Source organism: Rosa chinensis, chromosome 2, assembly GCF_002994745.2.
Source record: "Rosa chinensis cultivar Old Blush chromosome 2, RchiOBHm-V2, whole genome shotgun sequence".
NCBI lineage: Eukaryota > Viridiplantae > Streptophyta > Magnoliopsida > Rosales > Rosaceae > Rosa > Rosa chinensis.
Genome location: NC_037089.1, coordinates 19,383,076 through 19,407,332, shown reverse-complemented (window position 1 = coordinate 19,407,332; position 24,257 = coordinate 19,383,076). Strand labels below are relative to the sequence as shown.

Sequence of the window (24,257 nt, the reverse complement as noted above, 5' to 3'; positions counted from 1 at the left end):
GCCATTGGATTAGCATAAAGACAATCTTTCGATACTTGAGAGGTACGATTGATATGGGCTTGTTCTATCCCTACAGAGAGAAAAGAAATAACGGAAGTGTGGGATCGGACTCCACAAGGCAAAACGCCACCTTCCGTGCTCCTCCTCCCTTCCATCAAAATGACAACGATGTCTTGATGGGTTTTGCTAATGCAGGGTATCTCTCTAACCCTCACAAAGATCACTCTCAAATGGGTTATGTCTTTACCATGGGAAGCACTGCGATATCTTGGAAGTCTACAAAGCAGACCATTGTTGCTACTTCCTCAAATCATGCAGAGATTATCGCTCTACATGAAGCCGTGCGAGAATGCATATGGCTAAGGTCTGTAGTTAGACACATTCGAGGAACTTGTGGTTTGAAGTGTACCACAGATGAACCTACATGCATTTATGAAGATAATGCAGCTTGTATTGAGCAAATGAAGTTAGATTTCATCAAGGGCGACAACTCCAAGCATATATCACCTAAGTTATTTTACAATCAGCAACAACAAACACTTCTAAATATTGAAGTGAATCAAATCCGTTCAGAGAAACATGTGAAGAGCATCGGATTAAGAAAGTTATCCGAACTCCCATAATTGTAAAAATCAGGGGGAGATATGATGTCTACATGTTCGATCTCGAAGAGTGAATGATGTGTTGTGCTCTTTTTGCCGTTCGACAAGGGTTATTTTTGTCCCACAGGGTTTTTGTTACCTGGCAAGGTTTTTAGTGAGACAACGATCAAAGCGTCATCACCGAGTTTGAGCTGCACAAGGGAGAGTGTTGAAGGATGTCGACTACTCCACATTCACGCGCGTTGTGCTGTTTTTCTCCTTCGACCAAAGTTGTTTTTTCCCACAGGGTTTTTATTACTTGGCAAGGTTTTTGACGAGGCAACTTAGAAGCTCATAGCAGAGGCAACACTATTGACATGAAATATCCAATATGGAGTGTTGTGAATGATAATGATTATTCATGCAATATGTATTACTTAATGTATGCGATTGACAAACTCGTAATGTATGCGATTGACATACTTGTAATGTGCGATTGATTAGTATAGCTATTATGTATTGCTTTTTGTATACATGATGTAACCCTATATAAACCTCATAGTAAGATGAATACAATACAATTTTCTAATTCTTTACAATAAAATTTAAGATTTATTAACAAGACGACATCGTTGTATTATCAGAGGGTTTCAGTTTGGGGTTTAGCTCTCATCGCCTCATTTTCCTGTGTCATCTTCGTTTTGGTGCAATGGCAGAAACAGAAGACCTACCTGAAGATATTATAGTGAACATCTTCTCTAGATTGCCCGTGAAGTCTTTAATCCGATTCACCTCCGTTTCAAAACGTCTGCGTTTCATTATATTGTCCGATCCCAAATTCGCCCAATCCCAATTAAAAGCAGCTCGTCAGCAGAAAACCCTCAGCCGCAGACTCCTCGTCTCCACCGACACTTCTCAACTCGAATCCCTACACTTGGGTGATACGCCGTCGTTTGGAGAGCCTTCATCAGTTAGAAAGCTCAGCTTCCCTTTCCAGCCACAACTGGGCGGTTATGTCAAGCTGCTGGGCTCCTGCAATGGTCTTGTATTTCTAGCTGTTGATAATAAATTATTTTTTATCTGGAACCCATCCATTGGGTTCTTGAAGCAATTACCTGATCCAGGTTTTCCCTTAGATGATAATGTGCTACCCTATTATGGTGTTGCCTATTTATCCGCCACCGATGACTACAAAGTTTTGGTAGCCTCCTTTGGCTTTGGTGGAGCCAAGTTAGAGGTCGAGATGTTCTCATTGAGAACTCACATTTGGCAGAGGATTGAATCCCCTTGCCGCTCAGATGATGTTCTACTCTTTCATTGTCAGGGGACTCTCTTGAATGATGCATTTCATTGGGTAAACTACCACGACTACAACGAGGAAGAGGAGCATGAAATAGTTTCTTTTGACTTGGAAGACGAGGTGTTCCGGAGAATGCCACTGCCTAATTTCGACCATGATGCTAAGACTTTCAGCAAGCTCGGGGTTTGTGGAGGGTGCCTGTGTGTGTCGCGTTATCCCTATGGTGTTTGGTACTCTATTGATTTCTGGGTCATGAGAGAATATGGCGTCAGTGGCTCATGGATTATGCTTTTTAGCTTAAAGCTCTCTGATCCACCTCATTTGCCTCGTTTTTCTAGACAATTATTGGTTGTGGAAAGTAGTACAGTTTCCGCGCGTTGGACTGCCGAGGGGTTCGAGTTGATAAGGATTTATCATAAAGAAGACAACCAGCTTGGGCGGTATATGCTTAAGGGGCATCGGATTTCTATGATTGAATATGAAGAAAGTCTACTTTGGATTAGTGGTTATCATCCAGTAGAAGAGAAAGAGCAGGTCCAGATACTCGAAACCCATCAGAAGGCATCAGGAAGCTGAAATGGAAGGAATCTTTGCTCTTTGTATTCAAATGATAGATGGTTAGTCACTTACTCCTCATTTTGACTCTGGTTCGTGCTTTTGAAAACTGTTTGTTTATTTTCTGCTTATCTTATACCATGCATTTGGAAGTCAAAAGTGGTTGTGAACCAGTTGAGTTCCTTGTACCCTTCTCTTATGCCATAATTGCTTAATGCTTGACTGGCTTTGTGTGGCCAGTTTATTTTGCTCATTTCTCTGCATTGATCTAAACAGTCAGTCTTATGGATTAATTGGAGGTCCTGGTTTATGTGTGGATGCTAGAGATGAGAGAGTCGGCTATTTAATAGATCTATGTACAATCGTTAGTTGACCCTAGAAGGCATAAAAGGTTCAAGTATCTCTCTTGGTCAGCATAGGATTGGTGATCCCATTTCTCTTGGAGTATTATATATGTATATAACTGAATATTCATTATGGTTTCTACCTTTGTTTGTTATACCGAAGGGGCTGCAATTAACTTTTTTGTTTCTGATTTATTGTCCTTAGTTCTGTTCTTCCTATTGATTTTATATAGCATTAGAACACATATCTGGAAATGCATTAGAGCAGTTTCATACGAGTGTCAATGATCTTTTAGGACTTCCACAATAGCTACCGAAATTGTTTCAGGTCATATTAGTCAGCAGTTCAATAAATCATTTTCTAGAGTATCATTTTGTCACTTCATCTGGCCAACAATCCACATAAACTCTGCTTTGTACCACCAGCTGACTCAAAAGAATTTAGGCAGTGTTTTAAAATGCTTTAAACCAAATAGAGGAGCAGCATTCTAGAGTAATATCAACGACTTTGCAAAGCTGTTTGAGTTCTTATTTCTAATTTGTGTACTTTTGATGTTCTTGGAACTGAAACAGAGTATGTGAGTTCTGAATTAGTATTTCATATTCTGCATTGCAGTACATTGTATCAGTATCAAACAGAGCTTGTCAGTTCTGGATCAATATTTCATTTTCTGCATTGAAGTATGTGCCATTTTACTCTCCATAAAAATGTAGCTGTATAGGTTCAATAATACAGATCAAATCTGATTTGCTACTGTTAGCTATTTGAGTTCTTGATGTCCTGAGGCAAGAAAAAAAATTATGTCTGTGGTGACAAGAAGGTTAAATTTGTTGCGAAGTTATATTTCAACTTTTTTACTTGCTCTGTTATGCATCCAAGTGCTTGTTATTAACTCTTCATTGTCACTCTGCTCTTATGCCTTTAAAGGTTATATATTTGTTTAGTTTCTGCTTCAGGCTTGACTTATTGTCTTGGGACATGCATGACCAGTTTGTTCTTGGAAGGTTTTCTAAATTTAGGGTTTTGAGGGCGTGATTTGATGCCTTGGTTGATGAGATAACTTGCTAGAGCTTAGATGGTTGATGTATCTAAGATGCTATAGGCCATTTGGAAAGGGTAAAATTTAATTTTAACCTCTCCAAATGTAGTTCATAGTAGAAGCATATGTCTTAACAAGCAAAAGATAGTTTTTGTTTCGTGATCCTGAAGAGATTTTCCATTTTTGCTTTCTTCTTTTCTTCTTAATTTTGGTTCTCCCTGTGGTCTTAATGCAGCATTACCTTTCTTGATATGTAAGAAATATATGTGTTACCAAATAATGGTCAACTTGCAACGTAGTTGATACAATTAAGTTCCCTAAATATTTGTTTTTTGTATTATATCTCACTTGCATTGCTCCTAAAGCAGAATAAAGGGGTGATTATCTTCCAGGATGATCATTGACGCATCTCTTTTCATGGATTTTTTTTACTGATGATTGAATGTGTTGTTTCATTGATTTTGTAGGGTTTTCAGATGCAGGATTGGTAGAGCAAGCTTAATGTGTCCTTAGTGATGATGAGGATTCTCAGAATTTCACCACTTCAAGCTACCTGTATGTATTTATGTTCTGTAACTCTGTTAGGATTAGTGGAGACCCACCAACCGAACTGTAAATTCAATCTATTTGGAATCGTCTGAGATTGTAGTGACTGGCTAACTTAAACTGTGAACTTGCTTGAGCTTAACTTCTTGACTACTTATCGATATGGCTCATCCATGATTGGATCCTAATGTTGGGCTATAATGTATACTTTGACCTTAGAATCAATTTCGCATTTTGTGTAGAAACAAAATACTCTAGAACTCGGGCTATATGAAGGATCAAATCTACATAACTTGCCCAATAGTAGAAAGGCGTTTTGTTTTTGTAAATCAATGGAATGATTTTGGTAGATTCTATACATTTTGGTAGAATTCAATCCTATTATTTACTGTTCCTCTTTGTTCTCAAATTTTGAGTTTTTTTTTTGGGACAATCTGGGTAAAGCTAGCAATAAGGGTCTTTACTGTGTCATTATCAGAGGAGATTCTCTATTAATCATTCCTCAAAAAACATAAAACTAATCGCCAATTCTTTTGACTGGATTCGATTTATACACATTCTTCGGGAGGCAAACTTTACTGCTACAAATAGTAGCCATTCGTATTTGGAGCAAGTTTGGGAACTCCCTCTTAGTGTCCTTGATCCGTTTTAACTTCAGTAGTTTTTGGGATCATGTTGCCTTAGAGGTTGTTGTGTATCTAATTTCTAATTGTAAGTCCTTTTTTTCATTTAAAAAATTTAAATATATCTATTGCGTGATAAATCATTTTCTTGTAGTGGTAATAACCCTCCTTAATCCACCACAAAACCCTAATCAATTTTCTCTTAGTGGCCGACGACCACTCAACCTGACTCTAGACACCGATCTGGCGGGTTCCCAGTTGTCCAGCCTCCATTTGCCGCCTCCGCACCGGTGCCATTTGAACCGCGTCGGCTTCTACTTGCTCTCTGTGTTCCCGACGAAATCACATGGATTTTTGGAGCGCACCTGATGTCTACCAATCCCTCCAAGCGGTGTTGGTCGAGTTACGGTGAGGAGAGAATCAAAGCTTAGAAGATTTCGGCATAAATTACTACTATTGTCTTTTTTTTTTTTATTATTAACAACCCCGTTATATTGTCACACTAGCGCAAAACCCTCGGTTGCAGAGTCCTCCTTTCCACCGACGCCCCTCAACTTGGATACGCTGTCGTTTGGACACATTTCCTCCATAAGAAAGCTCAGTTTCCCTTTCGAGCATCCGGGCTTAAAAGTCAAGCTACTCGGCTCGTCCAATGGTTTGGTGTTTGTAGCGTTTGATGATATCAATATTTATATCTGGAACCCGTCAATTGGATTCTTCAAGGAACTGCCCGTTCCCGGTTTTTCCGCAGATCATAAACAGCTTATCTATCATGGTGCTGGCTATTTGTCTGCCACCGACGACTACAAAGTTTTCGCAGTCTCATTTGACAGGAATGAACGGACAGAAGAGATGGAGATATTCTCCTTGAGAGCTCACGTTTGGAAAACCATCCCACACCCTGGCCATAACAGTCCCTTCTTTATTCATCGGGGGACTCTTTTGAATGAGGCACTTCATTGGCTACAATCACATCCCGGTGAAATCCTTGCTTTTGATTTAGCATAGGAGGAGTTCAGGACAATGCGTCTGCCATGTAATGTACATGGTGTATTCTTCGACTATATTGGGGTTTCTGAGGGAGGCCTCTATGTGTGCGGTCATTGGGGGTGGGGGGTTGTGGTGTGTGTGTGTTTATGGCTCTGTTGATTTCTGGGTCATGAGAGAATATGATGTCTATGACTCATGGAGTAAGCTCTTTAACTTTTTCGATTCGCCTGATAACCTATCCACAGGTTTCTTGGTTATGGAAGGTAGTACAATTGCCAAGAAATGGATTGACGACGAGACTTGGTTGGTAAAGATTGATCATAAAGCAGAACCGGAACTTGGCATGTACATGACTCGAGGCAACTCGCTTAGCATGATTCCATATGAAGAGAGTCTACTTAGGATTACTGATCAGTCCTGATTTGCTCTGCGTGCTGGCTAATTACTCCTAAGTTTGACTATCCTTTCATGCATTTGAAAATTATTTGTTTAATTGTTCATCTACTTCTTAGTTACACCCTGTTACTGGTTGATCAAACTTTCTGATTCCTTTGGAACTCAAACAGCGTTATATATGTCATCTCTTGACTCCATCATAGTTTGTAGGGTTTTCATATGTATAATATATTGTGGTCTGGTAGGTGATATGAATGTTGTTTAGAGCAATCGGTTTGACATGATTGAATAAAAGGAGTCAAGTTTGGCTTCAAGCATGATTATCAGGGGGTGGAAAAGAATGTTCAAAGATCAAAACCAAACACTTGAAGCTACCTGTAGATGGTTCTGTAACTCTGTTAGGCTTTCTTCATTTGTATGCAAGGAGACTCACAAAACCAACTGTAAATGCAGTCTATTTGGAATCGTCTGAGACTGTACTAGTAGTGGTACTGGCTCAGCATAACTTGTTGACTACTTATTGATATGGCTCATCCTTGTTTCAAGATTCGAGCCTCAGTCTTATGCTAAGTCACAAAAAGATTCCTGAAACTTACTAGATTTTCTACACCAATAACCACAACGAGGATTTGATCTACCTGAGCTCTGTCATCTAGCTTGTTTACCTAGAATGTCAATATATGCCACTATGCCAGGTTATGGAAAGTAGTGTAGTTGTGCTGAAAGCTAATTATTTTGAGGTGATCAGGGTTGGTCATGAAGAACAGAAATCCGGACAGTATATAGTTGACAGGATTGGGTTTGACTTGTTGGAATATGAAGAGTGTCGATCTGACTCAATGATGATCAATTGATCATGATGGGGTGGAAGAGAAGGTCAAAAAACAAGAAGAATAATTGGATTAATTCCTCCGTTTGCCCATCCAAGAACTGGTTTATTGCTGCTCATTCTCACTCTACTCTCATGCCTTTGAAGATTATTTATTTGTTCATTTTTTGCTTCAGGCTTGACTCAATTTCAGACAGCATGACCAGTGTGTTCTTGGAATATTTTTCTAAATAGTTCACCTTAATCTTGCAGCTTTCTACTCTATTTTCTTGTTCACATTAGACTAGTTCTAATCCTAAAGCAGAAGATAGGGAAGACAATGGCCTTTCATATGCATGGTTTGATAGGTCATTAATGTGTTCTTGCTTAGATTTGCCGTATTAATGCAAGAGTAAGTGGATATATTGCCGTATTAGATTTGTCACGTTAGGTTCGCAGAAAGTAGGCATCAGGAAAGGAAATTTGTTTATTTCTTGCGTTTGGGCCAAATACTTTCCTGAATGAAGGAAAAATAAGGGAGAAAGTTGTTTTTTCCACACACGGCCTTGTTTGGTTCGCATGAAGGAAAGTATTTGGCCCAAACGCAAGAAATAGAGGGGGGGGGGGGGGGGGGGGGCGTGTTTATGGCTCTATTGATTTCTGGGTCATGAGAGAATATGACGTCTATGACTCATGGAGTAAGCTCTTTAACTTTTTCGATTTGCCTGATAACCTATCCACAGGTTTCTTGGTTATGGAAGGTAGTACAATTGCCAAGAAATGGATCGACGACGAGACCTGGTTGGTAAAGAGTGATCATAAAGCAGAACCGAAACTTGGCATGTATATGACTCGAGGAAACTCGCTTAGCATGATTCCATATGACAGGACTGGTGACCCATTTGGACTCCGGCGACTAGTGACCGATATCGGGCTACAAGACTGATGACCGGATTCTGGCGTCTGATTTTATTACCCCCCAATAATACCCAGTAATCATATTATTGCCCCCCAATAAACATATTATTGCTCCTCAATAACAAGTTTATTGGGGATCAATAATTAGTGAAAAATGAAGTTGTTTTGAATTTTGAAAGCTTTTGGAGGTTTATCCAAATAAATAATTTTATTATTGACCCCCAATAATCGTATTATTACCCTCCGATATTCGTGTTAATGCCCCTCAATAATTGTATTATTTCCCCAATAATCATATTATTGCCAACACATATACAACAATATACATCATTTTTACATGTATTCACATACTTTTGGATACCACCACAGTAGAAGCAAAATGTTAGAGCTAAATTGTAGTTAGATGCCAACATATATCGATCTGATGCCAACACATTAAAAAGTTCATTAAAACAAACAATGAAAAAAAAAATTGATTTGGGCACCCAGGTCGACTTCTCTCTTCTTTCCAGTTGCAAATCCAGAATCTGGCGCGACAACCTACCTCTGGTCGTCGGGTTTCGGCCCACGGCGGGAAGCGTGCACAACGCTATTGTTGACGACAGGAAGCTCGTTGACGTGGTTAAGAGGATAGGAAGCTCGTCAACAGGAATCGGGCTGGACCTTGTCAATCGGAGTGGAAATTGAAATCTCAGCTGGGCCTTGCCGTCGAGTGTATTCACCGCAACTGGAGAAGCTCTGATCTCTTTTCTCACCACCTCAGAGCCTCCTTCGTGAAGCTGACCGGAATTGGAGGCGTTGGGTTCGGAATCAAGACTGGGCCTCGTTGATCGGAGTCGGAATCGAAAACTCAGCTGGGCCTTGTCGTCGAGTGTCTTCGCCGCAACTGGAGAAAGCTCCGATCTCTTCCTCCAAGTTCGGTGCCTCCATGGCACGGCAATGCAGCTTCATGCTTGGGGGGGGGGGAGAGAGAGAGAGAGAGTAATCGGTTAGGGGAGGGGGGAGAGAGAGTTTGAGAGAGAGATGGGTGTAGTTTATTATGTAAAATGAGGAAAATATTGTCAAACACTGTTAGATTGGGTAAATGAGGTTAAAAAACTCTTAGTGGAGTAAGTGGACAATTTTTAAACTAAAATTGAGTAAGTGGTCACGGCTCCAAAAAATATTTGCCACAATATCAATGATATTTTCGACCAACCAATTGTGAACAATATAGATGAATGGAAGAGGTGATTAAAATGAGATTTTTTTTTTTTGAAAAATATCATGTCGATATATCATTAACTCAAGCCATAAATGACCATTACATATCTTCCCTCTACCATATATGGGTAGATAAAGAGTTTGTGGTAGTACCACAACGATAAACATATTAGGTCCAATCATTTGATGGTTCTCATGCTCACTTATTAACAAGACGAGATCGTTCCATTATCATAGGGTTTCAGTTTTGGCTTTGCTATTGCCTCCTTCCTGCTCCTTTGTCATCTTCGTTTTGGTGCAATGGCAGAAACAGAAGACCTACCAGAAGAGATTATAGTGAATATCTTTACTTGGTTGCCCGTCAAGTCCTTGATCCGATTCACCTCCGTTTCGAAACGCTTGCACTCCATTATATTGTCCGATCCCAAATTCGCCCAATCCCAATTCGATGCAGCTCGGCAGCAGAAGACCCTCAATCGCAGACTCCTCGTCTCCACCGACGCCCCTCGACTCGAGCTCGACTCCCTAGACTTGGATACTCCGTCGTTTGGAGAGCCTTCCTCCGTTAGAAAGCTCAGCTTCCCTTTCCCGCCACGACCGGGCGGTTGTGTCAAGCTGCTGGGCTCCTGCAATGGTCTGGTATTTGTGGCTGTTGATGAGAAATTGTTTTATATCTGGAACCCATCTATTGGATTCTTGAAGCAATTACCTGATCCAGGTTTTCCCTTAGCTGAAAATGTGATACTCTTTTATGGTGTTGGCTATTTGTCCGCCACCCATGATTACAAAGTTTTGGTTGCCTCCTATGACTTTCGTGAAGAGGAGATAGAGGTCGAGATGTTCTCATTGAGAACTCACATTTGGCTGAAGATTGAAACCCCTTGCCTAAACATCCCTTTTCTACTCGATCTTCGGGGAACTCTTTCGAATGATGCACTTCATTGGCTAAACTACGTCGATGACAACAAGGATGAAATAGTTTCTTTTGACTTGGAAGACGGGGTGTTCCGGAGAATGCCACCGCCTAATTTCGAGCATGATGGTAAGACTTTCAGCAAGCTCGGGGTTTGTGGAGGGTGCCTGTGTGTATCGCGTTATCCGGATGGGCCTTTTGACTCTATTGATTTCTGGGTCATGAGAGAATATGCCGTCAGTGGCTCATGGATTATGCTCTTTACCTTAAAGCTCTCCCATCCGCCTGAGTTGCCCTCGCGTTTCGGCCAAATCTTGGTTCTGGAAAGTAGTACAGTTGCCGCGAGATGGACTGACGGGGGATCCAAGTTGATAAAGATTGATCATAAAGAAGACGAGAAGCTTGGGCGGTATATGCTTAAGGGGGTTCGCGTGTGTATGATTGAATATGAAGAGAGTCTACTTTGGATTGGTAGTTATCATCCAGTTGAAAAGAAAGAGCAGGTCCAGATATTCGAAACCCATCAGAAGGCCTCAGGAAGCTGAAATGGAAGGAATCTTTGCTCTTTGTTCAAATGAGAGATGGTTAGTCACTTACTCCTCATTTTGACTCTGGTTCATGCAGTTAAAAACTGTTTGTTTATTTTCTACTCATCTTAAACCATGCATTTGGAAGTCAAAAGTGGTTCTGAATCAGTTGAGTTCCTTGTACCCTTCTCTGATGCCATGGATGTTTAATGCTTGACTGGCTTTGTTTGGCCTGTTTATTCATGGTTAATTTGCTTATCACTCTGCATTAATCTAAACAGTCAATCTTATGGATTAATTGGAGGTCTTGGTTTATGTGTGGTTGCTAGAGATGAGAGAGTCCGCCATTTAATATATCTATGTACAATCCTTAGTTGACATTTTCCCATTTCTCTTAGAGTGTTAGATATGTATGTAACTGAATATTCGTTATGGTTTTACCTCTGTTTGTTATACTGAAGAGGCTGCATTCGTTATGGTTTTACCTTTTGAAGATTATTTATCTGTTGAATTTTTGCATTCAGGGTGGACTGATATTTTGGAAGATGCATGACTGGTTTGTTTTCGGAGAGTTTCTGAATTCTTCACATTTATCTCAAAAGAAGAAAAAGAAATAATTCTAGGGGATAAATTTGATGCCTTTGTCATGAGGTTACTTGGTAGAGCCTAGATAGTTGATGGAATATAAGCCAATTTACACATGATGCCGATTTAGTTTAGCCCCTCCAAAGCAGAAGTTTTTAATTTTTTGAATTTCTGGTGATCGTGAAGAGGTTGGACGATTTCATTTTCTTGATTTCTGTTCAACCTTCCATGTTGTTAAATAAAGTTAAGTTCTTTAAATGTTTGCTCTTTTGTATTTTATCTCAGTTGAACTGCTCCTAAAGCAAAATTCTTCCTTGGTGGTCATGGACTAATTGGTTTTCTGGGATTCATTGACTGTTAATTGAATGTGTTATTTCTTGGATTTTGTAGGGGTTTCCGGATGTACGAATTGATGGCTTCATTCTAGTAGTGGTGTGGACCTGTGAAAAGGATGCACTTTTAGTGATTATGAGATTTCTCAAAATTTCAGTTTTAGGATCCTTAGCAGCTACCTAATATATCTATGTTCAGTGGCTGAGACTCTGACAGATTCGCTCTTTGTTTTAAGTTTCGACAAGGGTAAGCTCTGCCAATGTTATATTTCTCTTGTTTGATTGACTTTTATATTGTCCGAAGAGGAATGTAGATTATTGTATTATGTGTTGGTGCAACTATAATTTATATATTTCATGTCATTGAAGTCTGTTTAAATCTGGAATCCTCTTGACTTGCTTGTCTAGTAAAGCTTTATGATTGATCAATGTGTTTGATCCATTTTGTTCTGTTAATCTACAGTGTTTACCAATATTGACATGGTTCAATGTTTCGATATGGAGAGAGTACTCGAGCCATAACACGATGCCACAGACCAACCTGAAATCAATGGTTGCTCTGTACGGTCAAGTTCTAGTTGCTTGTTTCATACGTTTTGAATCTGTTAGCTGAAGGAAAGATGAAACTGACATTCAATTACACTATTGTTAGGTTTACTATAGCTTTGTATGTTAAGGAGAATCACAAGATCGTCAACGACTGAGGACCAACTTGATAAAAAAGAAGAGCATTCGCTGCGGAGAATGGAAGAGTCTTCCCAAATGATAGAATTTAGAGTTAGAAAGAAACATGGGCAAAATAATTCATCAACTATATATCTTGAAACATATACTTGACTCTCTTAAATTGCACCCACAATGTCCATCACTTGGAATAATTAAAATAATCTAAAGTTGAGGACTTGAGGCTAAATATCTTGAGGGATCAAATCTAGGCTGTCTATTTAGTTAATCATATTTCACTTCCTAAAACCTACACAGTTATCGACCTAAACTACAACGATAACTATCTTGGCTTGCCGAGGATGGTCAGCTACTCCAAAGCAGAAAGCATTAAGTTTGTCAAGGTATGTAAAGTTGAGTGGGTGGAAGGAAAGAAACTAAGGCTTAGTTTGGGATTGCTTTTAAAACTGCTTTTGAGCCCAAAAGCACTTCCTGAAATTTTCTGAGCTGTTTGGTAAACCATCCAAAGTCTGCTTTTGGTTGAAAGCGCTTTTCAAAACAGTGGAAACAGAGAAGCTACAAATAGCAGCATTGGAATTCTGCTTCCGCGGGAATCAACTAAAGGACGCGGAGACTTAATGAAATTCAATAAACTCCCAAAATTGTCCTCATTCTTTTATGAGTTTTACACTAACATATCTTTTGTTCTGTCGAACTCACTGCACTCTTCCTTCGCAAAAATCCTTTCCTTCTCTCTGTGATTGTCTCACCGATTCTTCTCTCCCCTTACCAATGGGTGACACCGTTCGGGATTCTGATCGATCTGGATTCTAGTGATTTACTGCTCAATCTGACTCAAAAAATTCGATCTTACTTGCAACTATCGGCGGATCACCATGTGGGTTGTACGCCTTTCATCCTCCAGATCCAGGTTTCACACAAATGTAAACAAGATGAGCCAGATGATCATTCTTATTCAATTATATGTATTTTGAATTTTATTTGACCTTTTTTTTCCTTTTGGAATTTGGCTTTTGCTCGTACATCAGTTTTGGGTTTTTGTTTATTGCTTCTGATGCAGCTCTCGAATTTCGATTGACCAATAACCAGTGGGCATGGGAAATTGGGCAATGCAATTACCTCTTTACCTTAACCAAAGTTTTATATGATCATTTGGGAAACTGTATAATGGTAATCACCTACTTACTATCTAGTTTCTTAATTTGGTTATATGCTTCAGTGATCAAGTTACATATTTTGGGTTGGTAAACTGTATTGATTTGTACGAATTGCTCTCTTTTATATATTTCAGTCCTGAAACTTTAGTAAGGATGCTTGGAAAAGTTGTGTTCGTGCTGTTCTTGATCATTACCTCAACAGCTGCCATAGGTGGAGGTGGAGGGGGAGGACGTGGCAGAGGTGGAGGTGGAGGAAGTGGAGGTGGTGGAGGGCGTGTAAGTGGCGATGTAGGATCGAGGTGGAGGTGGACGTGGACTTGGAGGCACTCTTGGTTCAGCAGCAACTGTGATTTGTTACATGACCTTGCAATACTTGCTGTGATCAAATCCCCTTGGTTCAGCAATCGCTGTGATCAAATCTCCAACTTACAGTTACTTGAACGTTTCGATCTCTGTCTTAAAAATAAGTAGTAACTCTATCTAGTTGTAGATTTCAACACCTTGAGATGTTGTAGATTTCAACAATGTTGTCTAGCTAATTCAGTTGTCTTTCAATATTTCTATTCGGGGTAATTTTAGTTAACAACACATTTTTTAATCTCATATATATTTAAGTTACAGACAATATATATACACACACGGGGAGATGTAATTCATAATTCAACAAGTTGAACTATGGAAGTCTGGACCTAAATAAGTGAAATCTGTTTTGACATAATAGGCAATCAGAATACCTGCGTTTGGACCATTTTGTGTGGTAAAAGGAAGATATGTAAGTTATATTTTGTGTGTTTATGATAAACTGGAATGTGATGCCTGGTTTTTTTCTCCATTTTCATGTCAAAAATATGAATTCATTAATTAGTGTCAGAAATGATTCATTCACTCACCTACTATGTGCAGAAATCAAAATATGCAGAGGTATCTCATGGAGATGTATTTGTTCAATAACAGGGTTTTTTAATGGAGATGTTGATCTGTACTCTCCAGCATCATTAAGAAGAGCTGAAAGAGCAAGATATTGATGACATTAGGCAACCTTCATTGTTTTCTTGAATAATTTATCGTTTCATGATGTTGTTACTTGAGAACTTGGGGTGGAAGAGTCTTGATGTTTAAATCTTGCTTTGCTTAGTTTAGCTTCTTTGATATCTAATGAAGTAAACATGTATGACCTTAACTAGCTAGTAAAGTATCTTGTCAGAAACTGCCGATTGATGACAAGTGATTGTGTTGTAATCTTTTTCAAGTGTTAAATTTTTTACTTTCTTCACCATGCCACTTGGACTCTTATTTCTTGTTGTTTCAAATTTTATTTGTTACACAGGTTCAAAAAGATGACTTGGTTCCAGACTTGCTGATTCTTTCGCCTGGCGATGATTTGCATGACATCGTTTCCCATTACAACCGAGAATTTTGCATGAATATTCAATTATCTTATGTTTTTGTGAAATTGGCCTTGTGTTATCCTTGACTGTGTGATTTTTAGTATATAATCTGCTCAACTGATCTCTACGTAGTTGGAGACTGAATTTCACTCAATGATTTAGTTGTCTGTAACTACAAATTTTATCTTGCAGCTTATTCGTAGAAGGTTTGCAGTATCAAAGGAAGGGTTGAAGCCTTGGGGTGGAAGAGTCTTGATGTTTAAAGTTTGATGAGTTTAACTGTAAATTTTTAGTTTGGGTAGTTTGATTCATTTAAAAATACAGTATAAAATATACTACATAAATGTAGAGGTGCTAGTTGGCACCTTATATTTTTAATCTATCTGAACGAGATATTGATTTTAATGAAAGTGAAAATTACTCAAGTGAAGAGATGGAGGATAACGAACATGAAGGAGATGGTCCGGGAAGACAAGAAATGGAGGTGTTAAGAAATACAATTACACAAAGTCTAATGAATGCATCTACTTAGTATTTAGTTGCAAACTTCAAGTGACTTTAATATATTTTGTGTCATGGTTCCTGTTGAACTATAGTTGGGAAATTAATCCAAATATTCTAGACTTATTTTGTGTAATAGTATAACATAATATGCATATTGAAGGGTTTAAAGTAAATCTTTTATTCGGTCCAAGCAAGGGTACAAGGATAATACATGAGAAGTTTTTTTATTTGGTATAGTTACATAATCAAAAAACAAAATTATGTATTTTTAGTAGCATAACTTAGCCTGTATGACCATTTTAGTAATTATACCAAGTCAAAGTACTTTTGCCTTGCAACTTACTAAACACCTAGAAATTGCTTTTCTTTCTCACAACACTTTTAAAAACAGTTTATTAACACCTCAGCTGCTTCTGCTCACAGCAAGTTCGGAAGTGCTTTCTCTCACAGCAATTTCGGAAGTGCTTCCTCTCACAGCACAACAATCCCAAACTAAGCCTAAGTGGCGGAAGGAAAGAGCTTATGATCAAAGTAGGGGAATAGGCGGTTCGAAGTTATTTGATGAGTTGCTTTGAGCTTCCGCAACACCTGTGTGAAGAGATGCAAGAGTGCATAGCTCATTTTGGTGGGGGAAAAAGAGGAGAAGAAGATACATTGGGTTTCATGGGAGAAGCTATCTGTACTTAAATCGGAGGGCGGCTTGGGCTTCCGACATATGTATTGCTTCAACTTCCCATTTTTGGCTAAACAAGGATGGAGACTTCTACAAAATTCAAACTCTCTCATTGCTCGCATGTACAAGGCTAAGTGCCTAAGTATTACCCCAACTCCCACTTCCAAGAGGCCGTGTTTGGAAAGACACCCTCATATGCGTGGAGAATTAGCATCATGGCAGGAAGGGAGATGTTAAAGAGGGAATTGCTTTTTCAGATGTGACGATTAGAATATAAATGTCTGGAATGTCACGTGATTTCGAGGCCATACTCTTTCAACGAATCTCTTTGGTGATGGAAGGCTTAGAGGAATTGAAGGGTTTGTGATCTAATTGATGTTGGCACGAGTAGTTGGAATGAGGAGTTCATGTCTCATATTTTTACCCTATTCGATGTTGAATTGATCATGCAAATTTCTTTATCAACTAGACATCCGAGTGACCGGTGGGTAGGAGATTATACTATTTAGAAGTGGATATCAATGCAGCTAGGGAGATGTTGTGCATAGAGGAGGAACTGAAGCGGCATCTTCTATAGCAAGAATTGCTCTTGTTGACTTGTGCAGCAAAGTATGGAAAGCCATGGTACCCCCTAAAGTTAAAAGTTTTTATGTGGAAATTGCTCAAGAATTTCCCACCTATATGTAGCAATGTGGCAAGAAAGTTCCAGCTAGGAGAAATGGGTTGTGTGTTATTTGGTGCACTGGAAGAGTCTCATATTCACTTATTTAAAGACTGCACAAGGGCAGCTTCTGTGTGGCTGGCTGGACCATTGATGCTACTGGCTAAGAACACACAGGCAGGGTCCGTAACAGACTGACTTGGACATGTACTTTCTTCACTAACTCCAAGTACGGTGTGTGTTCATTATGACACTTTTGGTCAATCTGGGGAGAATGAAATGATTTTTTATGGGAAGGAAGGGCCTCCGATCCGCTGTGAGCTACTTGTGGGAGTTCAAAACTGTTGGCTGAATTCAAAAGTCTACATCAGGGAGACAAAGAGAAGGTAAGGAGAGTAATTGTATAGTGGCAGCTCCCACCTCCTGGGCGTCTAAAGTTTAATGTAGATGCAACATTTCTATCGGGCAAATCGGGAGATATCAGAAGTGAGAATGCTGACATGAGTAACGATAAATCCTATGAAAAACACGATCGCCTGCCAGTGGAAGGCTTTATGCGTTCAGTCAATCTACGCAGAGTGAATCGGTCCCTAAGGAACCCCCGAAAGGGCTGCCGTCCAATGGGTACACGAAAGTGACGAAGTTGCTTTGACTACAGAACCATGCTAGTCTGTTAGAGCGAATTTGAGGGATGAAACAGGTCGCTGATTGGGAACTTTTAGCAAGCATGTAAAGGGTGTAATCTATGTGGCTCATGTGGAGCACTGAGAACTGCCATGTTGCTTGCTTTGGAAAAAAGGGATGGAAATCGAATTGATTTTAATTGTGATAATGTGTCCCTTGTGGCAGTTGTTAAATCCTCCACAGAAGGTACATCATCAATTGGACGGATTATAGATGATATAACCTGTGAAGGTTTTACTTGAAGAGACTCATGTTGTTTATGTGTTTAGAGAATCAAATGGTGTAGCGCATAAATTAGTACAGCTTGCTAGAGATTATGATGAAAAGTATGTGTGGTTAGACGAAGCCCCTGATATCATTTAGGAACTGTAGTACTTACTCTCGTTATTTAGGCATCATAGGGTAGTGGGAAGTTATCTGCATAATAAGGTAGTAGGAAGTTATCCACATATAGAATGGGTTAGTGGGAACATATGTTTTTTTTTCTTTGGGCAATGATATGGGGCCTCGATGAGGCATAAAGATTTGTGCCATCAAATCCTATGTGTCATGCCATGCGAGTAAATGCAAATTTTATTTTCAATTCCACATAATATATCTTGCCATATCATACTATTGCAATATCAACTTTACCCCTGTACATTTCATTTTCGATGTTAGGGGGTGAATCAATTACATTAATGAATTGAAATAGGTGACGAAAAAAAATATTAGCTATTAATTATGTATTAATTTAAGAGATATTTCTACAAATTCTTTGACTAATATTTTTCTTCATTTAATTTAACTCTTTCCATTAATTTTTATTTTCAAATGGCATTAATATATTGAATTATGTGTCAAGAAATAGATGTTAACTTTTGTTTCCAAATATTGATCAATTTCATAAAAAAAAAATAGCATTAATAAATTGATCGAATTTGGGAAATACTTATGTCTAAATTAAGAGGTAAGAAAAAAAATCCCACGTTAGCAGCTATTAATTAATATCTGTTATAGGGAATCAGAAACTGAGAGAAATTTGCTGCATATTCTCATTGATAATAGGAGCCTCTTTATATAGAGGATTACAATGCATAGAATCTGAATCATATAAGGAAAACTAATCTCTAGATTCTTCTAATTAAACTCTATTACCACTAGGTCAAGTAACCTAGAGTTGGGCCAAACACAAATAGAGATATCCTTAAACACTCCCCCTTGTGTTGTCCAAACGCGGTGCTTCTCTCGTTGCCTCATTAAAAACTTTGCCGAGTAACAAAAACCCAGTGGGACAAAAATAACCTCGGTCGAAGGGGAAAAAGAGCACAACACACCCTTCACGATTCGAGACGAACATGTAGACATCTCCCCCTGATGTCTACGCCTCTCCCTGATGACTACGGTCATGGGAGTTCAGATAATTTTCGCAAGCCAATTCTTGCCACATGTTTCTCGAACGTGGATTTGGGCAATGACTTAGTAAACAAGCCTGCCTCATTGTCCTCATATAGAACCTAGTTCACTTTGATCTTGAGGAGCTTCTGTTGTTGCTGATTATAGAAGAATTTGGGCGATATGTGCTTGGTGTTGTCACCTTTGATGTAGCCTTGTTTCATTTGTTCAATGCAAGCAGCATTATTCTCATAAATGCTCGTTGGCTCATCTGTGGTAGACTTCAAACCACAATTGCTTCGAACATGCGTAACTATGGATCGAAGCCATATGCATTCACGAATTGCTTCGTGAAGAGCAATAATCTCTGCATGATTCGAAGAGGTAGCGACTAAGGTATGCTTTGTAGACCTCCAAGATATCGCGGTCTTTCCCATGGTGAAGACATAACCAGTTTGGGAGCGACCTTTGAGCGGGTCAGAGAGATACCTAGCATCAGCAAAACCTTCCAAAACACTTATATCGTTTTGGGTTGGGGAGAGGGAACGCAGTCCACCATGTGCAGCGTCCCTGGCACTTGATGGGTCCAAATCCATCTTCTCTCTGTTGGGATAGAACAAGCCCATATCGATCGTACCACTTAGGTATCGAAAGATATCTTTAACACCAGTCTAATGGTGTCATGTTGGCGCAGAGCTATATCTAGCTAGCAAGTTCACAGCGAATGAGATATCCGGTCTTGTGCATTGTGCTAAGTACAACAATGCGCCTATTGCACTTAGATAGGGCACTTCTGCCTCTAGCACTTCTTCATCGTCATCTTTTGGACGGAATGGATCCTTCTTTGGATCAAGACTACGGACAACCATCAGTGTTGAAATGCCTAAGCATCTTTTGGGTATAAGCTGATTGATGAATCAGGATACCATCTCTATGGTGCTCAAGTTCTAAACCGAGGCAAAACCGTGTTTTCCCAAGATCTTTCATCTCAAACTCGGATTGCAAGTGTTCAGCGGTTTCCCTTAACTCTTTAAGGGTGCCAATTATGTTCATGTCATCAACATAAACCGCTACTATTGCAAATCCGGAACTTGTTCTTTTTAGAAACACACATGGGCATAGTTCATTGTTGACATATCCCTTTCCAATCAAGTAGTCACTTAGACGGTTATACCACATCCGTCCGGATTGTTTCAATCCATATAGTGAGCGTTTCAATCTAACCGCAAACGCGCTCCGTGGTTTAGAGCCACTTGATTTGGGTAACTGAATTCCATCTGAAATCTTCATGTATATTTCCGTATCTAGATCCCCATATAGGTACGCAATAACCACATCCATAAGCTGCATGTTTAGTTTTTCGTTTTTCGGAAACTACCAAACTGACAAGGTAGCGGAACGTAATTACGTCCATTACAGGAGAATAGGTCTCCTCGTAGTCGATTCCAGGGCGTTGTGAGAAGCCTTGCACCACAAGGCGAGCTTTGTATCTTACAATCTCGTTTTTCTCATTACGCTTTCTAATGAATACCCATTTGTGACCAACTGGTTTGGTGTTGGGTGGTATTGGTACAACTTTGCCAAATACCTTTCTTTTCGCTAGAGAATCAAGTTCTGCCTGGATCACATCTTTCCATTTTGGCCAATCAGCTCTACGTTGGCATTCAGCAACGGAGCGTGGTTCGATGTCATCGATCTCAATAATCTCACGCGCCACTGAATACGCGAATACATCTTCAATGATGATGGAGTTTCTTTCCCACGTCCCATGTACACTAGTGTAGTTTACAGAGATCTCTACGTTTTCAGGGATAGGTTCTGACATTGAGGTGTCCCCCAATGATGTCTCGTGGACATAACCATAATCAGGAACATTCTCATGGGACGGATTTTGAGTATCGATGATCAAAGGATTTGTTTGTGCATCATTCGCTCTCTTTCTAGGGCGAGTATCCTTCGAACCAATTGGTCTACCGCTCTTCCTTGCGGGACCTACAGCCATAGACGCCACATCATTGCCATGCTGGGCAATGGCGCCATCTCCTGGTGTCATAGGAGTGGCGTGATGTCCAGTATTTGGAACATCAATCCTTGCAGACACGTTTGCAGCAGGTATGTGTGATCTCGTCACTTTGGCAACATCAGAAAATGCATCAGGCAGAGTATCTGCTACGTTCTGGAGCTCGATTATTCTTCGCACTTCAAGTTCGGACTATGCGGTACGGGGATCGAGATGAGACATAGTGGGGACAGACCAAGACAATTCCTGTCGTTCCTGTGGAACATCTGTGTTCTTATCTCCCCCTAACGATGGGAAGACAATCTCATCAAAGTGACAATCGGCAAATCTAGCGGTAAAGAGATCGCCTGTCAAGGGTTCAAGATAGCGGACAATAGTTGGAGATTCATAGCCAACATAGATGCCCATTCGTCGTTGTGGACCCATCTTAGTACGCTGTGGCGGCGTAAGAGGCACATAGATGGCACACCCAAAAATGCGTAAATGCGAGATATCAGGCTCGTATCCAGTCACTAGCTCTAACGCAAAGTAAGATTGGGTTGTAGTGGGTCGTAGAGGAATAAGCGTTGCTGCATGCAATATTGCATATCCCCAAGCAGAAATAGGGAGATTGGTGCACATAACCAATGTCCGCGCTATCATTTGTAGTCGTTTGATAGCGGCTTCTGCGAGACCATTTTGGGTATGAACATGGGGAACTAGATGCTCTACATCAATCCTCAGTGACATGCAATAGTCATCGAACGTTTTCGATGTAAACTCCCCAGCATTATCAAGTCGAATGGACGTAATAGGATGGTCAGGGTAGTGAGCCCGTAGACAGATAATCTGGGCGAGGAATTTAGCATAAGCAGCATTTCGAGTGGACAACATCGCGACATGTGACCAGCGTGTCGACGCATCAACCAATACCATAAAGTATTTAAAAGGTCAGCATGATGGTTGAATGGGTCAACAGATATCTCCTTGGATTCTCTGTAAGAACGGAATGAGTATTTTAGGATCCTTTGCATAGGACGGTCTCGGTCCTAATTTCCTGAAGGAACAGGCTTTGCAAAATGAGCGAGGGGCCTTAGAGGCAACTAATGAGGATTTTGGTCAGGCCTGAGTGTTTGTGGCGCTATTAGAAGCAAAGTGTGTGACTACATCTCTCATTATGGTGTTAGAGCCATGGAAATTGGTTTGTGTGGCGTCATGGCCACCAGGAGGAGCAACCATGGCGTCATGCTCATGGTTGGCGCCATATATGGCTTCATCACTAGGGACAGGGGCGGCCTTTCGGCGGCCCAAGACAGCAGCAGCGCCAGAAGTTGCAATTTTTGCTGTCTTGCTAAGTCCTGGAATCAATTTTTGATTCTTGCTTCTTTTCACTCTGAAGAAAGGATGCCCGTGTGAAGTCTTAAGTATACGGAGCATCATATCACGACCAGGATGTCCTAGTCGGTCATGCCAAAGCCAATATGTGTCAGAATCGAAGAGATCTTCTCTTATGACATTATTGGATTCAATTGGTCGAATTGTAGTGACATAAAGTCCACTAGATTGACACATAAGCTTCTCTAAGATGCGCTTCCATCCGCAATCATTAGAGGTAACGCAAAGGAATTCTATTCCGTTCTCACTATGCGTTTCCGCATGGAATCCGTTGGCTCTTATATCTTTAAAGCTCAATAAGGTTCGATTTGCCTTAGGAGCGTAGAGAGCTTCAGTGACTTTAATCAAGGTGCCATTGGGCAAAAGGAATTGGGCCATTCCATGTCCTTGAACTAAACTTGATGGCCCAGCCATCGTAGTCACAGAGGAATATGTAGGCAACATCTCTAAGAATAATTGCCTAAGTCGCAAAATGGTGTGCGTAGTCGCACTATCCGCAAGACATTGTAGTTCATCCATTCCTAAAAGAAAAGCTTGTAATTAAAAAGGAGTCATAATGAAAAGAACTCAACTTTTATTAATAAGCCAAACGGAATTACATCATCGTTTCTTTAACCAAAGGAAATCTAATCCAATAAACTAGTTAATGCAAAACAATGGTAGTCGTCTAACTCCTTTCAATAATTCCAATGTAAATGTGACAAGGTGAGTAGAGAGATGTCGGTGGAGCAAAGCTCGCTTAAGTACCACTTATCTCAAAACCTTCCTAGACATCACACTTACATTGAGTACGCCTACTTTGAAGAAAGACTAATATCATTGGCATCTATTACAAAAGTAATATGGCAATTGCCTACATCTCTTGCAAAATAAAAAGACTTAATCAAAATCGCCAGTTTCTGGGTCTTGATCCTTGTAGTCTTCCACCCTTAGATCGAGATCGCCATCTTGATCTTCTTGTTCCATGTAATTTGCCTCCCTTGCTTCACGATACGTCTTGTATGCGTTTGCAACATTCTGGGATGCAGTACACTTCTTTGCCCAATGTCCACTTGATCCACATCAAAGACAAACATCTTTATGGTCAGGCTCCCTTGATCGAGATGCTTTTGGTGCATGATTTGGACAACTATTACTCTTGGTGGCGTCCCCACCATAGCCGGAGGCTCCGCCTCTCTCTCTCTTCACACGTTGACCTCCACGGTTCCGTGCACGCCTCTCTTGGCGATTTCCTTCCTCTTTAGGGCGAGAATATGGACCAGAACGTCCAGAATTGTCCCTACTCTCAGGGTTTCGCTCCTTGAGTCCTCCTTTGGGGGCGCGACTATAGTTAGACTCCGGAATAGACTTAGTTCCCACGGGTCTAGCATTATAGTTCTTCACAAGTATGTTGTCGTGCTTTTCAGCTACGTTCATAGCGCCAATAAGCTCATGGAACCTCGTGATACGTCCTGCTTTCACATCAATCCGATAATTCTTTGAAATCATCAGGGCAGAGACGGGGAAGGTAGAGAGAGTCTTCTCAATCAACATCGTATCAGTTATGGTTTGGCCACAAAACTCCATCAGAGACTTGATACGAAGAGCTTCTGAGTTATAATCAAGCACAGACTTGAAATCACAGAAGCGGAGGCTATGCCATCGCACTTCTAAATCGGGAAGCAGGGAGTCACGAACGTTGCCAAATCGCTGCTCAAGTTCAACCCATAGCTTTCTTGGGTCTTCCTCATTGAGGTATTCACTTTGGAGCGCGTCATTCATGTGCCTTGTCATGAGAATGATGGCTTTAGCTTGATTTGCTTCAAAAGCAGTAGCTTGCTCAATGGAGAGCACGTTCTGACTAGGATCTTGGATGGCTTCCAGAAGTCCATCAGCCTTAAGATGTTGGCGCACATCTCGGACCCACCTATGGTATCTTGCGCCAGTTGTCTCTAGTGGAACAAAGTTCAACTTGTTCAAGTAACTCATCCTGAAAAACAACACAAGATTATGGTTAGTTTCGGAGCGGAAAAAAAAGAAAGGCTACCACGGAAAACTATTAAATTTCTGAGCGTAGTCGCTTCCAAGAAATTAGGGA

At 40.3% G+C, this 24,257-nt stretch overlaps 3 protein-coding genes across 5 annotated transcripts; all 3 read left to right on the top strand.

Moving 5' to 3' along the window:
• Window positions 1–1,218: 1,218 nt before the first annotated feature.
• Window positions 1,219–4,508, top strand: LOC112185928 (F-box protein CPR1). Its single transcript, XM_024324259.2, has 2 exons — window positions 1,219–2,498; window positions 4,288–4,508. The coding sequence occupies exon 1, from the start codon at window positions 1,291–1,293 to the stop codon at window positions 2,455–2,457; it is 1,167 nt and encodes a 388-aa protein (XP_024180027.1). The 5' UTR covers window positions 1,219–1,290; the 3' UTR covers window positions 2,458–2,498; window positions 4,288–4,508.
• Window positions 4,509–5,297: 789 nt separating this feature from the next.
• LOC112185509 (F-box protein CPR1-like) lies at window positions 5,298–6,005 on the top strand. Its single transcript, XM_024323765.2, has 2 exons — window positions 5,298–5,397; window positions 5,496–6,005. Exons 1-2 carry the CDS (start codon window positions 5,336–5,338, stop codon window positions 5,995–5,997), a joined length of 564 nt encoding a protein of 187 aa, XP_024179533.1. The 5' UTR covers window positions 5,298–5,335; the 3' UTR covers window positions 5,998–6,005.
• A 3,507-nt stretch (window positions 6,006–9,512) lies between these two features.
• LOC112190668 (F-box protein CPR1) lies at window positions 9,513–14,726 on the top strand. Of its 3 annotated transcripts, none has more exons than XR_002932512.2 (5): window positions 9,513–10,801; window positions 11,720–11,908; window positions 12,125–13,255; window positions 13,406–13,515; window positions 13,637–14,726. XR_002932512.2 is itself a non-coding variant. In XM_024330141.2 (2 exons), the coding sequence occupies exon 1, from the start codon at window positions 9,605–9,607 to the stop codon at window positions 10,760–10,762; it is 1,158 nt and encodes a 385-aa protein (XP_024185909.1). In that variant the 5' UTR covers window positions 9,513–9,604; the 3' UTR covers window positions 10,763–10,801; window positions 11,720–11,987. The 3 variants fall into 3 exon arrangements, 1 of the variants encoding a protein (XP_024185909.1); XR_005807318.1 differs by having other exon boundaries at window positions 12,125–13,268; XM_024330141.2 differs by lacking the exons at window positions 12,125–13,255; window positions 13,406–13,515; window positions 13,637–14,726 and having other exon boundaries at window positions 11,720–11,987.
• The last annotated feature ends 9,531 nt before the right edge of the window (window positions 14,727–24,257 follow it).

What these genes read in the sequence shown, in the direction of transcription:
- LOC112190668 (XM_024330141.2), top strand. Translation starts at nt 9,605, where the DNA reads ATGGCAGAAACAGAAGACCTACCAGAAGAGATTATAGTGAATATCTTT.
- LOC112185509 (XM_024323765.2), top strand. Translation starts at nt 5,336, where the DNA reads ATGGATTTTTGGAGCGCACCTGATGTCTACCAATCCCTCCAAGCGGTG. An exon ending in GCGGTGTTGGTCGAGTTACG is followed by an intron (nt 5,398 to 5,495) that starts GTGAGGAGAGAA and finishes TTGTCACACTAG; the next exon opens with CGCAAAACCCTCGGTTGCAG.
- LOC112185928 (XM_024324259.2), top strand. Translation starts at nt 1,291, where the DNA reads ATGGCAGAAACAGAAGACCTACCTGAAGATATTATAGTGAACATCTTC.